The sequence below is a fragment of the Trichomonas vaginalis genome, chromosome II (assembly GCF_026262505.1).
Source record: "Trichomonas vaginalis G3 chromosome II, whole genome shotgun sequence".
NCBI lineage: Eukaryota > Parabasalia > Trichomonadida > Trichomonadidae > Trichomonas > Trichomonas vaginalis.
This window is the reverse complement of record NC_067204.1, coordinates 22,915,220-22,935,446: the sequence shown is the minus strand read 5'-3', so window position 1 is coordinate 22,935,446 and position 20,227 is coordinate 22,915,220. Positions and strand designations below refer to the sequence as shown.

The 20,227-nt window shown below is 29.6% G+C and overlaps 5 protein-coding genes across 5 annotated transcripts, besides 3 other annotated features; 4 read left to right on the top strand and 1 right to left on the bottom strand.

Moving 5' to 3' along the window:
• Positions 1–2,754: 2,754 nt before the first annotated feature.
• On the top strand, positions 2,755–3,621 carry TVAGG3_0593670 (uncharacterized protein; the record flags this gene model as incomplete). The annotated part of the gene is made up of 1 exon (XM_001328479.2): positions 3,015–3,206. The coding sequence occupies one exon, from the start codon at positions 3,015–3,017 to the stop codon at positions 3,204–3,206; it is 192 nt and encodes a 63-aa protein (XP_001328514.1).
• An 811-nt stretch (positions 3,622–4,432) lies between these two features.
• Positions 4,433–8,215: a mobile genetic element.
• Position 8,216: 1 nt separating this feature from the next.
• Positions 8,217–9,134: a mobile genetic element.
• Positions 9,135–9,380: 246 nt separating this feature from the next.
• Positions 9,381–11,468, bottom strand: TVAGG3_0593630 (proteasome regulatory particle assembly; the record flags this gene model as incomplete). The annotated part of the gene is made up of 1 exon (XM_001328478.1): positions 10,110–11,435. The coding sequence occupies one exon, from the start codon at positions 11,433–11,435 to the stop codon at positions 10,110–10,112; it is 1,326 nt and encodes a 441-aa protein (XP_001328513.1).
• Positions 11,469–13,149: 1,681 nt separating this feature from the next.
• On the top strand, positions 13,150–14,311 carry TVAGG3_0593620 (cilium assembly; the record flags this gene model as incomplete). Its single annotated transcript, XM_001328477.1, has 1 exon — positions 13,168–14,259. The coding sequence occupies one exon, from the start codon at positions 13,168–13,170 to the stop codon at positions 14,257–14,259; it is 1,092 nt and encodes a 363-aa protein (XP_001328512.1).
• A 210-nt stretch (positions 14,312–14,521) lies between these two features.
• Positions 14,522–14,663: a mobile genetic element.
• Positions 14,664–14,948: 285 nt separating this feature from the next.
• Positions 14,949–17,121, top strand: TVAGG3_0593600 (RH04127P family; the record flags this gene model as incomplete). Its single annotated transcript, XM_001328476.2, has 1 exon — positions 14,971–17,121. The coding sequence occupies one exon, from the start codon at positions 14,971–14,973 to the stop codon at positions 17,119–17,121; it is 2,151 nt and encodes a 716-aa protein (XP_001328511.1).
• A 441-nt stretch (positions 17,122–17,562) lies between these two features.
• On the top strand, positions 17,563–19,879 carry TVAGG3_0593590 (chromosome organization; the record flags this gene model as incomplete). The annotated part of the gene is made up of 1 exon (XM_001328475.2): positions 17,563–19,872. The coding sequence occupies one exon, from the start codon at positions 17,563–17,565 to the stop codon at positions 19,870–19,872; it is 2,310 nt and encodes a 769-aa protein (XP_001328510.2).
• Between the last annotated feature and the right edge of the window lie 348 nt (positions 19,880–20,227).

Here is a 20,227-nt window from a genome sequence, read left to right as displayed (position 1 = left end):
GAAGTTAAGCTAAAGTTATTTTTATTCATAGGAAAACAAAAAATGTAGCATATTAGTAAACGATGATAGATAAATAGAAAAAATTTGTTAAATAACCGAGATCTTATCATGTATTTGTGTGTTATCATTTAAAAATAGTAGATTTAGCAAATCTGCTGTGAAGTTTTGTTTGTTTCCTGTTCAGGAGTGTAGATCATAGAAAATTTGTCAATATCTTGTCAACAAGCTATGTAAATATAGTGAATAAGCTTAAAATAGTATAACACCTATGTGTTCTCTATCATTTTGCAATTTATGAATGCACAAGTAGGAAACCTGCCATTTCTGATTACAAAAATGACTTTTTCTCGAAAACGGCCCGATAAATTGGGCTTCATTTCAAAATATGTTAAAGTATATTAGTAAGCAAAGAATCCTGTTATATCTGTGGGCAATTTTATAGGTGAAAAGTATTAGATGTGATATATTAAATTTTAACATACTACTTTCGAAGGTTAGATAATGATAAAAGCGAGCCAAATGATGAATGGAATCAAAATTCCTTGAAAACAATGATAGTAATTTTTAATTGAATATATGAAGAACTAAATCATAGCTAATTTTCAAATAAAACAAATAATATAATTATTCTAGGACTCGTTCAATATTCCACCTTAAATCTTTAGAATTATATTCATCTGAGAGGCTATTCAAATGAAAATAAGTACCATAAGATTTTTTTAAAAAAATTGCGAAATAACGTATTTTTTGCTGTTCTACCTTTTCCAAAATTAATATGACAAAGACCATATCTAAGGAAGTCAATTTGGAAAATTGTTTTCACTTTAGGAGAATATAATTTTCCATTTAGAAAATTTAAAAAGTGAGACGCGCAGGATTCGAACTTTTTTTAAAAGTTGATTTAAATGAATTTTAGTGTGGAATATAAGGATAATATCATATTTAAAATAAGAATATACTAGTTTAGGTGGTATTAATTTTTCGATAAATTTGAGAGTATGTACGTTTAGGGCATGAAAAGTGTCAATTCGCTCAGCGAAAGCTGAGCTAGCTTCGTTCTCGAAAGAATAAGGAAGGAATGAAGGAGAATGATACAGAAGTTGACACATTCATATCATTTCAACAAATTTTGATCAAATTGAAATTCAATAAAATTCAATTCAATTCATATCCTTCAGTCAGTACATTGATATCCTTCTGCATCACAATGATAACTCGGGCATCAATAGTTCTACAACTAACTCAGAAAAAACAAGATTATTACTTCCTGCTTACAGCTTTTAAAAAGTTTCGATGATAAAAATCACTCTACTCTCGTTTATCGACATATGGTGATAGTAGGTAAACATATTCTTATCGATATTAATAAAAATATTTGTACGAAAATCTTATCCAATTAGAGAGTTATTCATAAAGTATATGATAATTATAATTACTTTATCTTTGTTTTATCTTTGAATAAACAATTTAATTTAAATTGCATAATATTTTTTGGTTGAAAGACAGGAAACTTAGTTGAGTTTGTATTATTTTTATCGTTTAATTCATCGTATCAGTGAGTGACCCAGATATTTAAGATATTTAGAAAAAAAATTATTAATTTGATTAACAAATTTTAATCAAAATAGCAAAAATCTATTTGATAGCTGTAAACAAACAATAATTTTTATTTCAAGCAAAATCACTTATTTTCATCTAAACGTATAAAATTGTCAATTTTATGAAAATAAATTGAAAATCTCATGAAATGTAAAGGAGAGTAATATTTTTCAATTTTCTTTTTTTCTTTGTCTCAAATATTTTCTGTTGGGAATTTTCTTGTTATCAAAAAATAATTTTAATATTTGTTTATTTCATTACATACAATAAAATTTTAAAAACTCTATTTCTTCTCAAGAAAATTTTTTCCTTCATATGAAGAAACATTTTGTTCTCCATTTGATACTGAGTCTAAATCTCGATTTTTGAATTTTCTTCTTTCCAAATTTCTTTTTTCCAAATTAGAAGTTTAATTCAAATTTTCAATAGTTTATATATTTTCTCAAACCGTCTCAGATTTTCTCACTTTTTAGGGATTTTCTCTCAAAATATACAAAAATAGTAATATCAATACATGTGTCTAATATACTTTAAAACCATCGTGACAAAATTCAAAAACGAAGAGTTCTTCTCTCCAAATTTTTTTCAAAATCAAAAAAATGAGATAAAAAAGTCCGTTTGGAAAATTCATTTTTAGCATTTTAGGAATTTTCTCACTAGGGATGCGTTAAACACGCCATTTGACCGGGTGTGCATTTTTTTTGTTCGCCCAAAAAATTTCGCCATTTGAGAAATTCAAAAATTAAAAATAAAATTTTAATCTTGATTTTTTTATTTTCGTGATTTTTTTGAAACTTACATAAGCGATGAAATACTTTTTTTAAGTAATCGTTTATTATATATAAATATATCTTAATAAATTTAATTCCTTAAGGGAGAGCGTGTTCAAATTTAAAATCTCATACAATATTTTCTTAATGGCGTATTTTTCTGAGGTCGCCCAAATAAAGGCGAATTCAAAATTGAGAACTCCAAGGCGTATGGCGAGTATTCAAAAAGTACGCCACTTACAAAATATTGAATGCGGATTATCAATTTTTTGGCGTGTTCAATTTCAAATTTTGATATTTATGTTTATTTTATTCAGTATAATGCTAAGAATTAAAATATAAAATTCATAGAATTTTTTCTTTGAAAATATTTTACATTTTTATTTGACCACTCCTAGACTAGTCATCAGGTTATCCTCAGATCATCCTCAGACTACTCCTTATCAGATTACTCATCATCCTCAGACTACTCCTTAGACCCCTCCTCATCAGACTACTCCTCAGATCTTCCTCATAAGACTCCTCGTCAGATCTTCCTCCTGAGACTACTCTTCAGACTACTCCTTAGAGTCCTCCTCATCAGACTAGTCCTGAGACTAGTCCTCAGACTACTCCTCAGATTATCCTCAGACTCCTCCTCAGATTATGCTCAGATTATCCTCAAACTCCTCAGATTATCCTCAGACTACTCCTCAAACTCCTCCTCAGTCTAATCCTCAGACTCCTCCTCAGATTATCCTCAAACTCCTCAGACTACTCCTCAAACTACTCCTCGGTCTAATCCTCAGACTCCTCCTCAGATTATCCTCAAACTCCTCAAACTACTCCTCGGTCTAATCCTCAGACTCCTCCTCAGATTATCCTCAGATTATCACTTTACATATATATATCGATAACTAAATAATTACTTATTATACTTTCTTTATTTTTTTTTAATTTTAAAATAATATTAATATATCTTTCTACGTTTAATGATGAAAAGAGAAAGAGGAGTAAAAAGAGGAAAGAGAAAAGAAAGAGAGAGAGGGGGGGGGAAAAAAAAAAGAGAAAGAAAGAAAGAAAAAAAAGGACGGCGATAATTTTGTATTGTTTTGTTATTCGGCCGAACGGCGGCTACTTCGTACCCGCCATTCGGCCCCAAAAATGGCGTATTATTCTATTTTTAAACGGTCATGGCGTAAAACCGTCGCATCCCTATTCTCACTTTTCTTCCAAATTGATATCCTTACCATATCTAATCATCGATCCTAAATCCATATCATATTTTTAATATGTTTTTATAAAAATTTTTGAATAAACTTCAAAAAATCGATTCAAGATAAAGATGATAATTTTCATTTTTACTTTCAATTTTTTAATAGTTTAAAAATGTACATTTTTGTAACCTGGACCCATAAAAATTGTTTTCAAAAATGTACTAGGTGTGATTAAAGAATCCAAATATAAAAACCGGTCATAAGACAAGGCTGTTAGACAAGAGTGTGTTATAATCTTTCAATTCTTAATGAAATTGAATAAATTAGATTTCGGCAATCGGTGCTTCACATATTTTAGCACTCTGAGAACTTACCTGCTCAGGACGTGAGCTTGTGAAATTAAAGAACTCACTAGGAAACATAAATTCACTAGAAACGTAATGTCATAATGATTTTCACTGTATTGGAAAATTTCTGCTTTTTCTCTTTTCCTTTTCTTCAACGGCCTTCTTTCTCCTTTCTCTTTGTTTTGGTTTCGATTTTAGCTAATCTTCCCATTCTTCCTGTTTCTCCAAAAATTTGAATTAAAGTCAGATGGGCGTAAGGACAGCATTAATAGCTCACTACCTTAGTTTACAGCATTAATAAAACTTAAATGTATACTTTTTCTCTATGATAGAATTGATATTTTTATGAATAAACGATCATACTCTATCTTTTCACTGTTTCAAAATCTAAAAAGAATATCTCTAGATGAAGACTCAGGGTGTAAATAACGTACATTTTTATAAACTAAGGTGGTGATGTCTTAATTGATATGAAATTATGATTTTTTTTAAATTAATTTTAAATATGAATAGGAATGATGAGATATAAATTGGCTCACATTTCACTTTTTTTTTTGTACGTTTGTCAAAAAATTGTGAGGAAGATCTCACAAAAATAGTCAAAATGTGAGCAAATTTTGAGAAGTGCTCACATTTTGACATACGATTATTTTCATACGTTTTTTTGATGAATTCTAATAAAACTTCATTACCACTTTCAGAACGAAGCGTAACTTTTCAGCACGTAACGCTCTATCATGTGTAGTGACATATTATTCAAAAAAACTCAGATTGCTTATCTTATAATAACAATTTCATTAGAAAAAATGCACGATTTCACGCTAAAACTTTGAAGCAATTCTTAAATTCGGATAAAAAATCGATATGTATTACACTTTAAACTTCAAAAAATGGTTCAAAATTTAGACTTAGTTTATCTTAACAATATAGCAGATTTTAAGCCGAACAAGTAGGAGTAATAGAAATAGCTCTTGAAAATAATTACAATTAGTAATATGTAAGTCAAAGTTCGAGTATTCTAATAAATAAACGTTCCGGATTTTCTTTACTACAAGAATCAATACTTAATATATAGAAGCAACAGTAAAAACTTATTAGAGATTCAAAAAGAAAGTTGACTAAAGAGAATCTTTTTATATAAGTAATTTTATTTTTTTGAAATACGAGATCGAATAAACATGTATTTTATTTTATTACTATAATAATACGTTTTTACATAGTAAGAAAGTTTAGAGACTGAAATGAAATTAAAAATTGAGAAAAAAATAAAGCTTTTCTATAAAAATTCATATTAATATATAGTATAATGATATTACAATTTATTGATAGTTGTGTTAGAAAAAAGGTACATTCACTATTTTTGACAAAATTTTAAATTTTCATGGGGTTGTAAATCTTATAATAACTAGATGAATAAGGAATAAATCCCAGTATGATGTGCATCATTATATTAAACACTATATGTAAGGCTGGTGATTCTATTAACACTTATGAAGATCTATAGTATTTGAGCAGATAAATTTGATAATTTCCAAAACTCTTATATTTCAAAATTAAAGTGTGCGAATGCATTTAAATGAGAGCAAAAAGAGATTGATGCTGTTAAAACTATGTGTTAATTTGCAATTATTTCGCATCACAAGAACTACCCAGTAAATTCGGCTATCTTTCTTTGCAATTATTCTCCATTATACATATAATATAATGGTTAGGGTTTGAAGAAAAGTTACTAGAGAATTATTGACTTTTGAAATAATGCAGAATTTTACTTGAAGAAATCATTAATTTATGAGTTCCAAATTGCTAAGCATGACGAAGGATCATTAAATTTGCTACAATTAAATACACTTATTGCAGAATTAAGATTTTTGAAATTAAAAGTTTGAAATATTGCCTTTTTGAATAAAAATTTAAATTTTATTATATAATCATGATAATATCTTATAGAAATTAAAAGAAAATATTTTAAACCATTCAAATATTTTGAATGTCTTATCAATTTAAAATATTAAAAGATAGCTTGATTTTATCATCATTAGTTGTTATCAAAGTTTTCTTCTTTTGATGAACAACAGTAAATGATTTGTTAATTACTTGTCTTCCTTTTTCGCAGCAAAATCGAAAGTTATGATGATAATCTTGCTCTCAATTTTGAAACTCTCTGATTTACAAGTAAGCATTCCTTTGGAAAAGCAGTCCTATTCTGTTTTCAAGATATTTTAAAGCCTCAATTTCATACAATGCGCAGATCTATTCGAAATTGCAAGAACTCTCAAGAAAAATGCAGCAGCAAAGAAGATTCCATAGTTTCTAGCATCAAAAATTTACAACCTTAATACAACAGTTAAAGAGAAGCTCGAAAAGAAAATATTTAACCATAAAGCTGGAAACCATTCGATATCTACTATTGGATCTAATAAAAAGTTAATTATAACATATTTAACATGCTATTTGTTGACTTTGTTCCATTATATTACCATATATACCTTTTTGAAATCTAAAATATTTTTACAATTTTAACCATGTGTTGTTGAAACCATATATCAATCTTAGCTAAAGTATAGTTTATGAGTCTGTCACCATCTAACGTATGAATTTTCAAAAATGTCAAATATGTTCATTTTTTCTGTAGATTCAGCCATAATTTCACGTTGTTATACTATTCAACTATTATTTAATATTTTTATCGATTTAAATATATGATGAGATGCTTAGTTCTCCTGGAAATCGATTTTTAATCGCAATTTTAACTTTCCAAAAAAAATTCAAAAATAAAAATCCCTCTCAATTTTCTAAGTTTTATAACTCGCCAAATCTCTAGCCAAATTTTTTTGGCCCGTATAAATATTGTTTGGCACTATATAGGGATGCTATTTATCATATTTTCATCCCATTTTACTGTTATCGCCTAGTGAATGTACCTTTGTTAGAAAAAATATACAACTAAAATGTCAGTTTTAAAAAATTTAAAAATTATATTAAAACAATAGTCATTGAGGATGGTTAATTGCAAAAACTCAAGAAACTATCATTATCTCTCTTTGCTTAACACATCTACAACTGGAAACATCATTCCAAATGAAGTTCCTCAGTCTCGTCAAAATTTCTCTCTCATCTACAACAAGCTTAACTCAAAACTCAAGAAACTATCATTATCTCTCTTTGCTTAACACATCTACAACTGGAAACATCATTCCAAATGTTGCATTCAAGAATCCTATTATTATTCTTTCTTTCAATCTTTTATATTTACTCTTTAAATTCTAATATAATATAAATTCTTCATTTCCTTTGTTTAAACTTTTTTCATTTTAATACCATTTTATCAGATAGTAATTTTTGTTTTTCTCTGACCAAAAATCTTCTCAATTTAACTCCACCTTCACAAAAATTCATTGAGTTCTCTCAAAATTCTTGTATTTTTGGTATACTTAAAGTATCATCTTCAAATATTTTTTTGGAGAAAATTGACTTTGCATAATATCGTAATACTTTTTAAGGCAGATAGATTTACCGTAAGTTGAAGAACTTTTAATTTGAACAGAAATTATTCAACAAATATTCTTTTTATTTGATCAAGATACGTATACCAATATGATCTACTTGCTAGGGATATGTAGATCACGTTCAGAATTTGCCAAGTTTGGTGAATATCTATGGGATTAGGGACATCTATTTAATTTAAGAACTAAAAATTAGCATAGGCGTATTATGCTGTTACTGAAATATATTTTGGATGTATAAATTTTTACTTAATACTCTTTTATTGTTATCATTTTTAAAGATTTTTTATTATGAGCAAAAAAATGGCAAGACAATAATATATTGTACATGCAATTTATTATTACTGAATAAATTTATCAATCAAATTTGATCACATACAATTTTTACAGATAAATACATTATCTCAAAAAATATCTATATATTAGTATATGTTACACGAAATGTAATAAAATGTATTACTTTGGTTTATCAATTTATAAATAAGAATGAAAATTTGTTATAGCTTTGTTCCAATATTTATTTTTATATATTTAAGTTATCCATTTTACTGTTTTCATTCATATTTATAACAAAATTAGAGTCCTTACATTATTTATCTTATTTCAATAGTGATAAAAATCAACTATATTTTGTAAGATCTTAAAAAGTGACAAAAATGGAAAACTACATTAAATTTATTTATAAGGATACAAAATTATATGTCATTCCACCAAGAGCGGTTAAAGCATTAACACTTTATTTATATATATCTCACAAGCTAAGTTTACCTCTAAACACATTCGAATTAACAACAAATAACTACATCATACTGGGATTTATTCCTTATTCATCTAGTTATTATAAGATTTACAACCCCATGAAAATTTAAAATTTTGTCAAAAATAGTGAATGTACCTTTTTTCTAACACAACTATCAATAAATTGTAATATCATTATACTATATATTAATATGAATTTTTATAGAAAAGCTTTATTTTTTTCTCAATTTTTAATTTCATTTCAGTCTCTAAACTTTCTGACTATGTAAAAACGTATTATTATAGTAATAAAATAAAATACATGTTTATTCGATCTCGTATTTCAAAAAAATAAAATTACTTATATAAAAAGATTCTCTTTAGTCAACTTTCTTTTTGAATCTCTAATAAGTTTTTACTGTTGCTTCTATATATTAAGTATTGATTCTTGTAGTAAAGAAAATCCGGAACGTTTATTTATTAGAATACTCGAACTTTGACTTACATATTACTAATTGTAATTATTTTCAAGAGCTATTTCTATTACTCCTACTTGTTCGGCTTAAAATCTGCTATATTGTTAAGATAAACTAAGTCTAAATTTTGAACCATTTTTTGAAGTTTAAAGTGTAATACATATCGATTTTTTATCCGAATTTAAGAATTGCTTCAAAGTTTTAGCGTGAAATCGTGCATTTTTTCTAATGAAATTGTTATTATAAGATAAGCAATCTGAGTTTTTTTGAATAATATGTCACTACACATGATAGAGCGTTACGTGCTGAAAAGTTACGCTTCGTTCTGAAAGTGGTAATGAAGTTTTATTAGAATTCATCAAAAAAACGTATGAAAATAATCGTATGTCAAAATGTGAGCACTTCTCAAAATTTGCTCACATTTTGACTATTTTTGTGAGATCTTCCTCACAATTTTTTGACAAACGTACAAAAAAGTGCCAAATGTGAGCAATTTTTATATCTCGGAATGATATGATTGCTCATACGTATATAAATGATGATTAAATTTGTTAAATCATGCGCTTCTATGTAAATTGTTGTATCTCTGATGCAAAGTTCCTTTTTTGCCTAAGCTTTAAGGAGATCTTGTTATCATATGAATTTTTAAACGTGCATTAATATGTATGCTTGCTTTAATTGTATTAATGCACGTTTTTCGGGTAAAAATACTTCCATTTGTAGTAAACAATGCACACATAAGATGAGATGACTTTAACCTAAGAGTGGGTTTAACATATATCAAAATTTATATTGAACTCATAAAGCAGCAAAACACACAATGCGTTATGACCCTATTCATGTGCATTGATTAGCTTATACTAATTTTTTTTATTCAAAACTATCAATAATCAAAATAATATTATGAACATCAATCAATACAAGCGAAAATTTGGCCATTCTTGTGGATATTATTACAAAATTAACATTAATTAAAAAATAAACATCTTATATAGAAATACTAATGCTTTGCACCATGTGAAATAAGAAGTTCAACTGTTTCTCTACTTTCCCAATATGATGCAATTTCAAGAGCGGTGCTTCCACCATCAGCTTTATCATTGACATTTGCACCATGTGAAATAAGAAGTTCAGCTGTTTCTTTACTATTATTATATCCTGTAAATTGAAGAACGGTTATTCCATGTTTATTTTTTTCATTGACATTTGCACCATGTGAAATAAGAAGTTCGGCTGTTTCTTTACTATTTTTTTCTGCTGCATAATGAAGAGCGGTTTCTCCATATTTATTTTTTTCATTGACATTCGCACCATGTGAAATAAGAGCTTCGGCTGTTTCTTTATTATTATATGCTGCAACATGAAGAGCGGTTTTCTCATTTTATCTTTTTCATTGATATTCGCACCATGTGAAATAAGAATTTCAGCTGTTTCTTTACTATTTTTTTCTGCTGCAATATGAAGAGCGGTTTTTCCATCTTTATTTTTTTTCATTGATATTCGCACCATGTGAAATAAGAAGTTCAGCTGTTTCTTTACTATTATTATATGCTGCACTATGAAGAGAGGTAAATCCATCTTTATCTTTTCCATTGATATTCGCACCATGTGAAATAAGAAGTTCGGCTATTTCGTTACTATTATTAATTGCTGCTCTATGAAGAGCGGTTTGTTCATATACATTTTTTTCATTGATATTCGCACCATGTGAAATAAGAATTTCAGCTGTTTCTTTACAATTATAACGTGCTGTAATATGAAGAGCAGTTTCTCCGCCATTATTTTTTTCATTGATATTTATACCATGTAAAATAAGAAGTTCCGCTGCTTCTTTACTATTATTAAATACTGCTCTATGAAGTGCAGTTTGTCCATATTTATCTTTTCCATTGACATTAGCACCAATAGAAAGGAAATATTCACAGAGAGATGGAATATTGAACCTTGCTGAAAGAATCAAGCATTTGCTAACATCATTAGTTTGATCAAAATAAACTAAAAAGGATTCAAGATTTTTATACCATTCACAATCTTCTAAATTGATCTCTAAATTGTATTCATTCATTAAGAATGTAACAAAATCAATGTTGTGTGAAATAATTGCATATTTCATGCATTTTTCATCTGGTTTTTGATATTTCAAACATTCACTCATAATCTCTGGATTTCCGCTTAAAAATGAAAATCGAAGGCACGTTGGAGTTATTTCTGACTTAAATTTCGTTCTCAATAACTTGAAACAATCAACTGCTCCATGATAACAACATAATTCAAGTAATGAATATTTTCCGTTAAAATATGGATATAAATTGCTTATAAGTATTTGATCTTTATCAAATCCTTCTATTTCAGTGAATGTGATGAATCGTTCTAAGTCATTATACATAATTGCTCTGTAAATTGTATCTTCTGTATGAATATCGAGATTCTTTGAGTTAATTGTTTCGAAATTGTCTGATTTGTTTAATTTAATTCCATATTCTTTATAAAATATGTATCTAACAGTTAATGGAACATTGATTTCCTTGTTTATTTGATAATTATCATATATGAGTTTGACGAGAGATAAATAAGCCTTTGTATAGCGATTATTATACAGAATGATACATAAAATGCCACTTATAATAGTATGAGGAAGTAATTTCTTTGAATCAATCAATTCTGTTTTGATCATTTTGAAAATCTTGTGTATTTCTTCTTCATTTTCAGTTTTCAGCTGATACAATGCATTATATGAATCGATGGAGTATTTGCACATACTTCGCAATTCACTGTATTTTTTTGGGTGAGTGTCTTGATCGGACATTAATAATTTTTTATAAGGACACATTTCAACATTACCATTTAAAACATCTCTAAAATTCATTGGGAAAAATAAATGCCATATTATATCTGTGGAAAAACATAGATCACAAAGATTTCGGGTTTCATTTATGCATTTTGATTAAGTTTGTAGATATGAAATAACACAATAACAACATGAAAGTCTAAATCAATAATATTTTCATCCAGATGCGTATGTTAAAAGCGTTATTTTCTAATGGAAGTTATTTACAGAGTTAAACTTATATATATATTTTGCCACAATGTTCTTTCAATTTCATTGAGTGCAAGGAATATCAAACAGTCCAGCATTTCGAAGGGATTTATAAGATTATTGCGCAACTTTTCAAAAGCAACACATTTTTTAATCTATAGCATAATAATGCCATATGGAGCATTAAAGTCGATCATTTTTTGCTAATTATGTCAGAAAGGTGAGAAAAACAAAAAATCTCTGATTTTGGGGATATAGATTGTCCATTTAATGAACATTCTAAATATCATAAAAGTTATAGGAAAAACGATCGACTTTAATGCATATCTTTTCAAAAGCAGCACATTTTTTCTCAATCTATAACATAATGATGCCCTATGGAGAATAATGTTGTTTCCCTAACTACTGGATTAAAATCAATATGTTAGGGAAGCAATTTTTTAAAGGAGTCCTGTTATCTATCCATTAAGTTTAATTATTTACCACGAGTGAGAACAAAAGAGTAAGAAGGATATATTATAACCATATATCTCTAAACATTTCATTCTCACCAGAAACAGTAGAATATATTGGCAAAAGTCGCTCCTTCCGGCACCAGAAAGATTAGGATGGGCCTTACATTGTTTCAAGATAAAGACTATAGTTTTAAAAATGTACATTTTTGTAACCTGGACCCATAAAAATTGTTTTCAAAAATGTACTAGGTGTGATTAAAGAATCCAAATATAAAAACCGGTCATAAGACAAGGCTGTTAGACAAGAGTGTGTTATAATCTTTCAATTCTTAATGAAATTGAATAAATTAGATTTCGGCAATCGGTGCTTCACATATTTTAGCACTCTGAGAACTTACCTGCTCAGGACGTGAGCTTGTGAAATTAAAGAACTCACTAGGAAACATAAATTCACTAGAAACGTAATGTCATAATGATTTTCACTGTATTGGAAAATTTCTGCTTTTTCTCTTTTCCTTTTCTTCAACGGCCTTCTTTCTCCTTTCTCTTTGTTTTGGTTTCAATTTTAGCTAATCTTCCCATTCTTCCTGTTTCTCCAAAAATTTGGCTGGGGCATCATATAGACAATTGCAAAAACCTGATACTATTATTAGAGCTTTTTATATTGAAATTTACTATTTTAATACATTATTTTCATATCATATTTTAAATAAGAGTTATAACGCCTGATAATATTATGCATTTGGAGAAATTATAAAATATTTTTGGAATTTTAGATACTTATTTGTTGTACATCATCTGTGTATCTATTAAGTATTCAAGTTGTCTTTGAACCTAGTCTTTTTATTGAATTAAATTTTGAATTTTCAAAATTTCATAATTATGAATGACAAGACAAGAGTATTAAAATCTATATCTGGACCTGAATTAGTAAACCTGCTGACAGTCCAGTAAATATACTTCTAATGCCACAATATTTTACTCACAAAATCATGAACGTTATTTTTTTTTGTCAATTTTCTAGAGTTCGGGAATTTACTAAATAAATGTCGTCCGTTGTTTCCTCTTCTCAGCTTGGTACATACACATCTAGCCACGGAGGATCCACGGTATCCGGCAGTACCGATCGCGAAGATTTTACACCAACACAAGAAAATCTTGATACAATGAAGAGCAGAATAGAGACTTTTAGAATCGAAAATGCTCTTCTTATTGAATACGCACGCCTAAAGGGCACCGATTTACTTCCTCAAGGCACTGTTATTGAGCCAAATGTCCACGCTCACTATAAGTTTACAAAGAAGAGATATACACCACTTCCAATTGCACGTAAGCTCGAAATTGCTAAATACGTTAACGATCAAATTGATAAATCAATCGCAGAAGCATCAAAGAAATTTAACGATGATATTGAACAAAGCCGTGCTCAATTGATACAGATTCAAGTTCGTGAAAAGGAGCTTGATAAAGAGAAGGCTCAATTTTTACGCGAAGTTTGCGAAGAATCTCGCGATGAACGTACAGGAAAAATTATTGGCGAAAAGATATTAAAATGGTTCGACGATACAGTTAAAATGAAAGAGACTAAGAAAGAAACATTAATTCTTAAGAAACAGTCAATGAGCGCCAAAATTAAACAGACAAATGCAAGACTTGAACAGAAGAAAGATTTAGGCGAGAAACTTCAGCAAGTCGATTACGATCAGCTTCAAATCGATAACGAAGCTTATCAGGATCAAATTGCCGAGCTTTCAAAGAAATTATCAAAATTACAGAAAACTTCATCAAGTGTTGTCTCCAGATTACAGAATGCACGCTCTCTACTTGCCGAAGAAGAGAAGGCATGCGCAACAATGCAACAGAGCATCGAACAGAAACAGAAGGCAATTCAGAAATACGAAAAAGAAGCTTCTGGAGTCGAGGAAGATCACGAGAAGCTTATAGCCTCAAACGAAGAAATTGCCACAAAGAAGTCCGAATATCGTGTTCCTGATGTAACAGACTACATTGATAAGAAGGCAAAGATATATGAGACTCAGAAGATTATTAAGAACTGGGAAAGAAAGGTTCAGCTCGCAGCAATGAATGTTAAGCGTCTACAGAAGGAATTCGAGGAAATCGATACTCCAAGAAAGTAATTCTATTGTAATTTCAAAATTATTTCAATTTATAAAAAGTTTTTTTTATTTATACTTACAACTTTTTTTTTTGACACACTCTTACAAAATCAATATATCTTTATTAGAATGGTATTATTGTATAACAGTCATATTAGGCACTATGTGTTGATTTATAATAACTTTTTCTTGATCATAACTATTAACTTTTTACGTTAGAAAATTGTAATAAAAAGCTAGAGTGTCATAAAATTTGAGAGAATGCCAGAAAGTGCACCATTAAGGGTGCCCTAAAGACGATGGACTATAAAAAGAAAAGCATTTTTAAGGCTATTATATTGAGCACCTAGAATCAGAGTGATACATACATTAGAACACTAATAAGGTTATTTTTGTGATGTTTTCATTATCTTCTATAGAACACCCTTAAAAAAGACCATTTCTTAAATGTATCGCGATTTCCAGCGAAGAATGCCTTCATTATTAATAATTTATCATTAAAATTATGATGTTGTTTCTGGTGAACATTCATATGATTATGCTAAATTTGAACTCAAATCATTTTGATGCTCTAGTGAAGTGACTGCTACTATGAAAATATTCCTTGATATTTGTTTAAAAGATCTTTCTGAAAAAGATGTCAAATATTTTCTTCTGAAATTGATTGGCAAAATTTGAATAGTTTACTTAAAATTTATTTACATATTTTTTTCCTGAAAAAGAATTTTTTAGATGGAAGATTACGAGGAGATCGTTTATAGACCTCCTCGTAATCCATCAGCTCAAGAAATAGATCTATATTGTCAATTTCTCGGATTGGATCCTAAAGAAGACAGCGAACTTTTGTGGATTGCAGTTGATGGCTTAAAGGCTCCACTTCCGGAAGGATGGACATACTATGAGCATAAAACAGAAGACAAAGTTCTATTTTACAATAAGAAAACCGGTGAAACTCTTGCCCATCATCCACTTGATGATCATTATTTCACTCTCTTTCAAGAAGAAAAGAAAAAACTTGATGAAAGAAGACATAGAAACCAAAATGTGCCAGATAACAAACAAAAATCTAAAATAAATCAACAAAATAAAGTAAATAACGAATTAAAAAATGATTCAAGTTCAAAAATCAGCCAAACAACAGCAGAATATCAGGCTATACTAGATAAAAAAATCATGGAAATAGAGCGAAAGCACGAAGAAAAACTTAACGAAATTCGACTTCAAAATCATTATGAACTAGAAAAAGAGAAGAAACTTTTAGTTGATCTCAAAGCCAAAAACAACAATTTGGAAAAATCACTACAATTTCCTAAACCAGATCCAAATACTCAAGCAACAAAAATTCAATATCAAAATGACCTCAAAATGCTCAAAAAAGACTACGAAAACGAGCTTAAATTACTAGATGAAAATCATTCCAAAGAAATATCCGAACAACAGAAAAGATTTAGTCAAGAATTAACAGATTTACAAACAGAACAAGCAAAAACTATCAGAGAACTAAAGCAGCAGCACGAAATTGCAGTTGAAAAGTTGAAAAGAGATAATGAAAAGTATATTTCGATGCTTTCAAATCAATTCGAATCAGATAAAAAAGCAATTATCTCAGATAACACTCATAGATTATCATTAATACAAGCAGAAGCCCAGAAAGAGATAGATAATTTCTTAGATAATCATAGAAAAGAAATAGAATCAATGAGAAAAAGACATGAAGAAAAAATCAAAGAAATTAAAATAAAAGCAGCAAAAAATCTCGAAAATGTAAGCAAAGAAGCATCAAAATCGCCAATAAGAGTTTTGAAAGATGTTAATGATATAGAAATTGAACAGAAGAAGAAAGAAAATCAACGAGAAATCGAAAAAATCGAAAGTTTGCAGCAACAAAAAATTTCTCAAAGAAAAACAAAATTTGAACAACAAATTCGAAAAATTGAAGCGGAAAATGACTTAAAAATTGCATCAATCAAGGACAAAAACAATCAAGAGCTCAAGAACTATCAGAAACAGCTTGAACAAGATAAGAAAAAGATTTATTCTCAAGTCAGAAAAGAAATTAAAGAAAAAGCAATGTCAAATTCTATTTCAACATTTACAATTGATACAATCAGAATTGCATCAATTAAACCACAATCAAAGACACCAAAGAAAGGAACACAAAGTCTTCGTATTAGTAATAGATTTGCTTTAAGCCTTGAAGATGAAAATGACTCTGATAATTCAAAGGATGTTTCATTATCTTTATCTAGAATTATAACTGTTTTTGAAAGAAAAGTTGAAAATATAAATATTAAAACAAAGAAAAATGATTCTGATAACTCTACTGAAGTTGATTTTCAATCAGATTCGTTTGATAGTGAGTTAGATTCATTTGGACAAACAGATACTCGAACAATTAAATTATCAAAAGCTGCAGAAAAAGCAAAATCAAAATTTTCAAATTCTGCCGAAAAAGTTTCATCGGAAATAACTCAATCAATAAAAGAATTAGATAATAAAACAACATCATTAAGGACATATTGCTCGGAACAGAATAGAGATCTAGCGAAGAATGCAATTGAATTTCAACAAAGAACATTAGAAGTTTCAAAAATGTTTAATTCTACTCTTTTAGAGTTAGAATCTGCACACAGAATGGCGTTGTCTTCATTGATTCAACCACGTGATATAATTAATGGTATACATCCTCCTGTTCATTTGTCAATGACGACACCACCTCCAAGATGGAGAAAAGCACAAATAATTAGTGATGAAAGTTCAGATTTGGATTCTACAACAATTAGAAGCATAAAAAATTATTATAACGAACAAAAAGAAGCTAAAACTCTTAATGCACGTCTTAAACGTCAAGATAATGACAATATTAGAACATATGACATATAATATCTTATATATTTTGTATATTTTTATAAAATTATTTGTTATGTATTTTTTTATATCAATTCTAAGGTTTTAATTTTTTAAACTTCTTAACTTCGGAGTTAATCATTTCAAAATGAATATAAGAGAATTGTTTACAATCAAAAAAATCATATTAATATAAGAGTTTATTTTTTATATACAGCTTGGAATTAGAAGCAAATAATCATATACTAGAGTATAATACATTTCATTGACAAAAATCCATAAACTATGAAGATTAATTTGATATTTCTATTGAAATTTTGGAAATAAGTTGGGTTGCAATTGCCAAAAGTTCTAACTGATATATTGAGTCAAATATATTTGATAAAACTTTTGATAGTATTGTTTTGTCAAGCAAAGATGTCAAAAAAGATATTTCTGTCATGTAAAGTCAGAATGAAAAAATTGACAAAAATTCTCATGAATACTGACAAAACGGATGACGTGATTAAAAAAGAAAACGAAAATGCGGAAAATAAAGAAGTTGTTAAGGGTGTTTATACTGCTGGCATGGAAACTCCTTATCTCTTTATTCCATCATTTTCTGAACCTATCAAAAAATCTCCTAGAAGACCGCGATCAGAAAAATCATTCACGCCACAAGCTACAAAAACTGTTAAAAATACTACGAAAGAAACGAAATTTTTAGTACAATTACCTCCAGCACATGTAATCAAAGATGATTCTGGATCTTGGACATTACGATGCGTTTGTGGTGATTTATTAACTGACGGATTTCTTGTTAGTTGCGATAAATGCGGAATTTGGCAACACGGAATTTGTGTAAACTTAAATCCTCATACAATACCAGAAAAATACTTATGTGAAAAATGCGGAAACAGACCAATTCATTGCATTTGTGGGCAAAATTTAAATTACAGATTTTCAATATTAAAATGTTCACAGTGCGGATACTATTCTCATCGTCGTTGTGCAGGATTACTATATGGTCCTATGCCTTCCGGGTCATTTGTATGCTCTTTCTGCGGAAAATGCAGATTTACATACCCAAAAGTCAGAATTCCTGCGTCAATACAGTTTGAGAATCTTACATACACCTTTTCACCCGAAAATATTGAGAAATTTAATCCCCAAGTTTTGTCTGGACCTTTTAACGATTTTATTATGATAGATGTCTTCGAATCCACGCTTACTAGACGCGAATTCTGTGAAGAGTTATTCGATAGATTCCGAACTTTCTTTTTCATTTGCCATCCGCTTTACGGTTCCACGAAATCAAAAAAGAAACGCGCAAATCTTCTGAAATCAGTCATTTCTACAGCTGAATACTTATGCGAAACACTATTCAAAATTAATCACGACCTTTTCGTTACTATATTTGATGCTTTACTTAACGCTGCAATATATAAACCTCCAAACTTCGTCAATCTCAAGGAGCCATCATTCGATATGACAGAGAATAGCAAGTTCGAAGTACAAACCATGCCGCCACCCCAAATTTTCCCTCAAACTCCCATTCCAGCTCCAATTGAATTTACCCCGAACGGCCCAGTGGCCGGATCCGACCTTACCCAAGGCCAATTTGTTATGATGGCCTCAGGCTTGCTCGGCGATATCGAGGAATTCGATTACGACAACGGCGTAGACTCCGCAATTTACCAATTAATCGGAACTCGCTTTGTTTTAGACACCACTCACTTCCCCGACCTTACATTACATAAGATACCTCGTTCTATGAATGGAAATCTTATTTTGAAGCTATTCCAAGTCGGAGATAAAATTCAATGCGGAGTTTTCGTCGGCAGATCATCACTTAGCCCTGCCGAAGGTAACGAGACACTTACAGTGAAGACAGGGGAGAAGTTATTTCTAGGAATTGACTTTCTTCCGGCGAGTTGCGAAGATATATCTCGTTGGCTTTCATGGCATCCGGGCGATTTGCGGGAAAACAGCGGTAACCATCAGAATTCTGGGTCTCGGCCAACTCCTGAGCAGCGCGAAACGAATGCTGCAATCAGATTTGCCGGGGAAGCGAAAAAAGATAAAGAAAAGCCAAGAAAAAACAAAGCAGCGAAAGAAAAAGAAGATGACGCGATGCATTACAAAAGGAAACAGAAAACTAAGATGAAAATCATAAAAGATATCGAAGTATCTCTTTTTGACATGTTCGATATGGATGATCCTGGTCTTTTCCTGTTCCACGTTGGCGATGACATCAAACAGATTGAAGAAACAGCTCGTATTGTTTCAACAACTGTTCCAACAACAGGCCAAAGAGGACGACCACATCTATCGTCAAAATTCAAGCGAGCTTCATCGACACCGATCAAAGTCAGTGACAAAGGTGATTGCGCGCTAAGGCGTACTAAGTCAGACAAAGTCCAGACCACTGATGAAAACGACAGCGATAACGAGAATGACCAAGAAGAGAAGAAGGACGAGGAAGAAGAAAAGAAAGAGGAAGAAAAAGAAAACAACGAAGAAGAAGAGGAAGAAGAGGAAAAGAAAGAAAACGAGTCAGAAGAAGAAGAAAAGAAAGAAGAAACACATGTATCTATCAATAGAAATGATGAGGAAGAGGAAGATGAATCACAGCAGAAACAAGAAAATAAAAGTAAGTCAGAAACAAGTGAAACAGAAGAGGAAGTTCCCCCTCTTTTTTCAAATGATTTCGAAGAAAGAATTGTCAAAAATGTATCTGATATCAAGTATTCGTTGTTACACATCGATGATCCTGCAAAACAAATGCTTGCTTTAATTGGTTTGTAAGAATAAATTATTTATTATTTGTTTGTTTGTTTTGTAATATATAACTTAATTTTTTTAATGTGCATTTTCAACTATATGAGTTTTCATCATAGAAAGAATCTTTAGATTCTTCTTCTTTTGGTTGTTCATTTAATGCATCGTTAAATGCATTGGATAATAAACCTTTAGGAGCTTCTTCCTCCTTTGGTTTTTCTTCAACAGATTTTTCGATGACATCCTTTAATAAACCACCTGTCTTTGGTTTTCTTCTGTGTCAAATGAATCTTCATCAAAAGCATCTTTAGATTTCTCTTCTTCATAATCCTTCTTTGAATCTCCTTCAATTGCTTGTGCAACTCCAGATAATGGTTTTTCT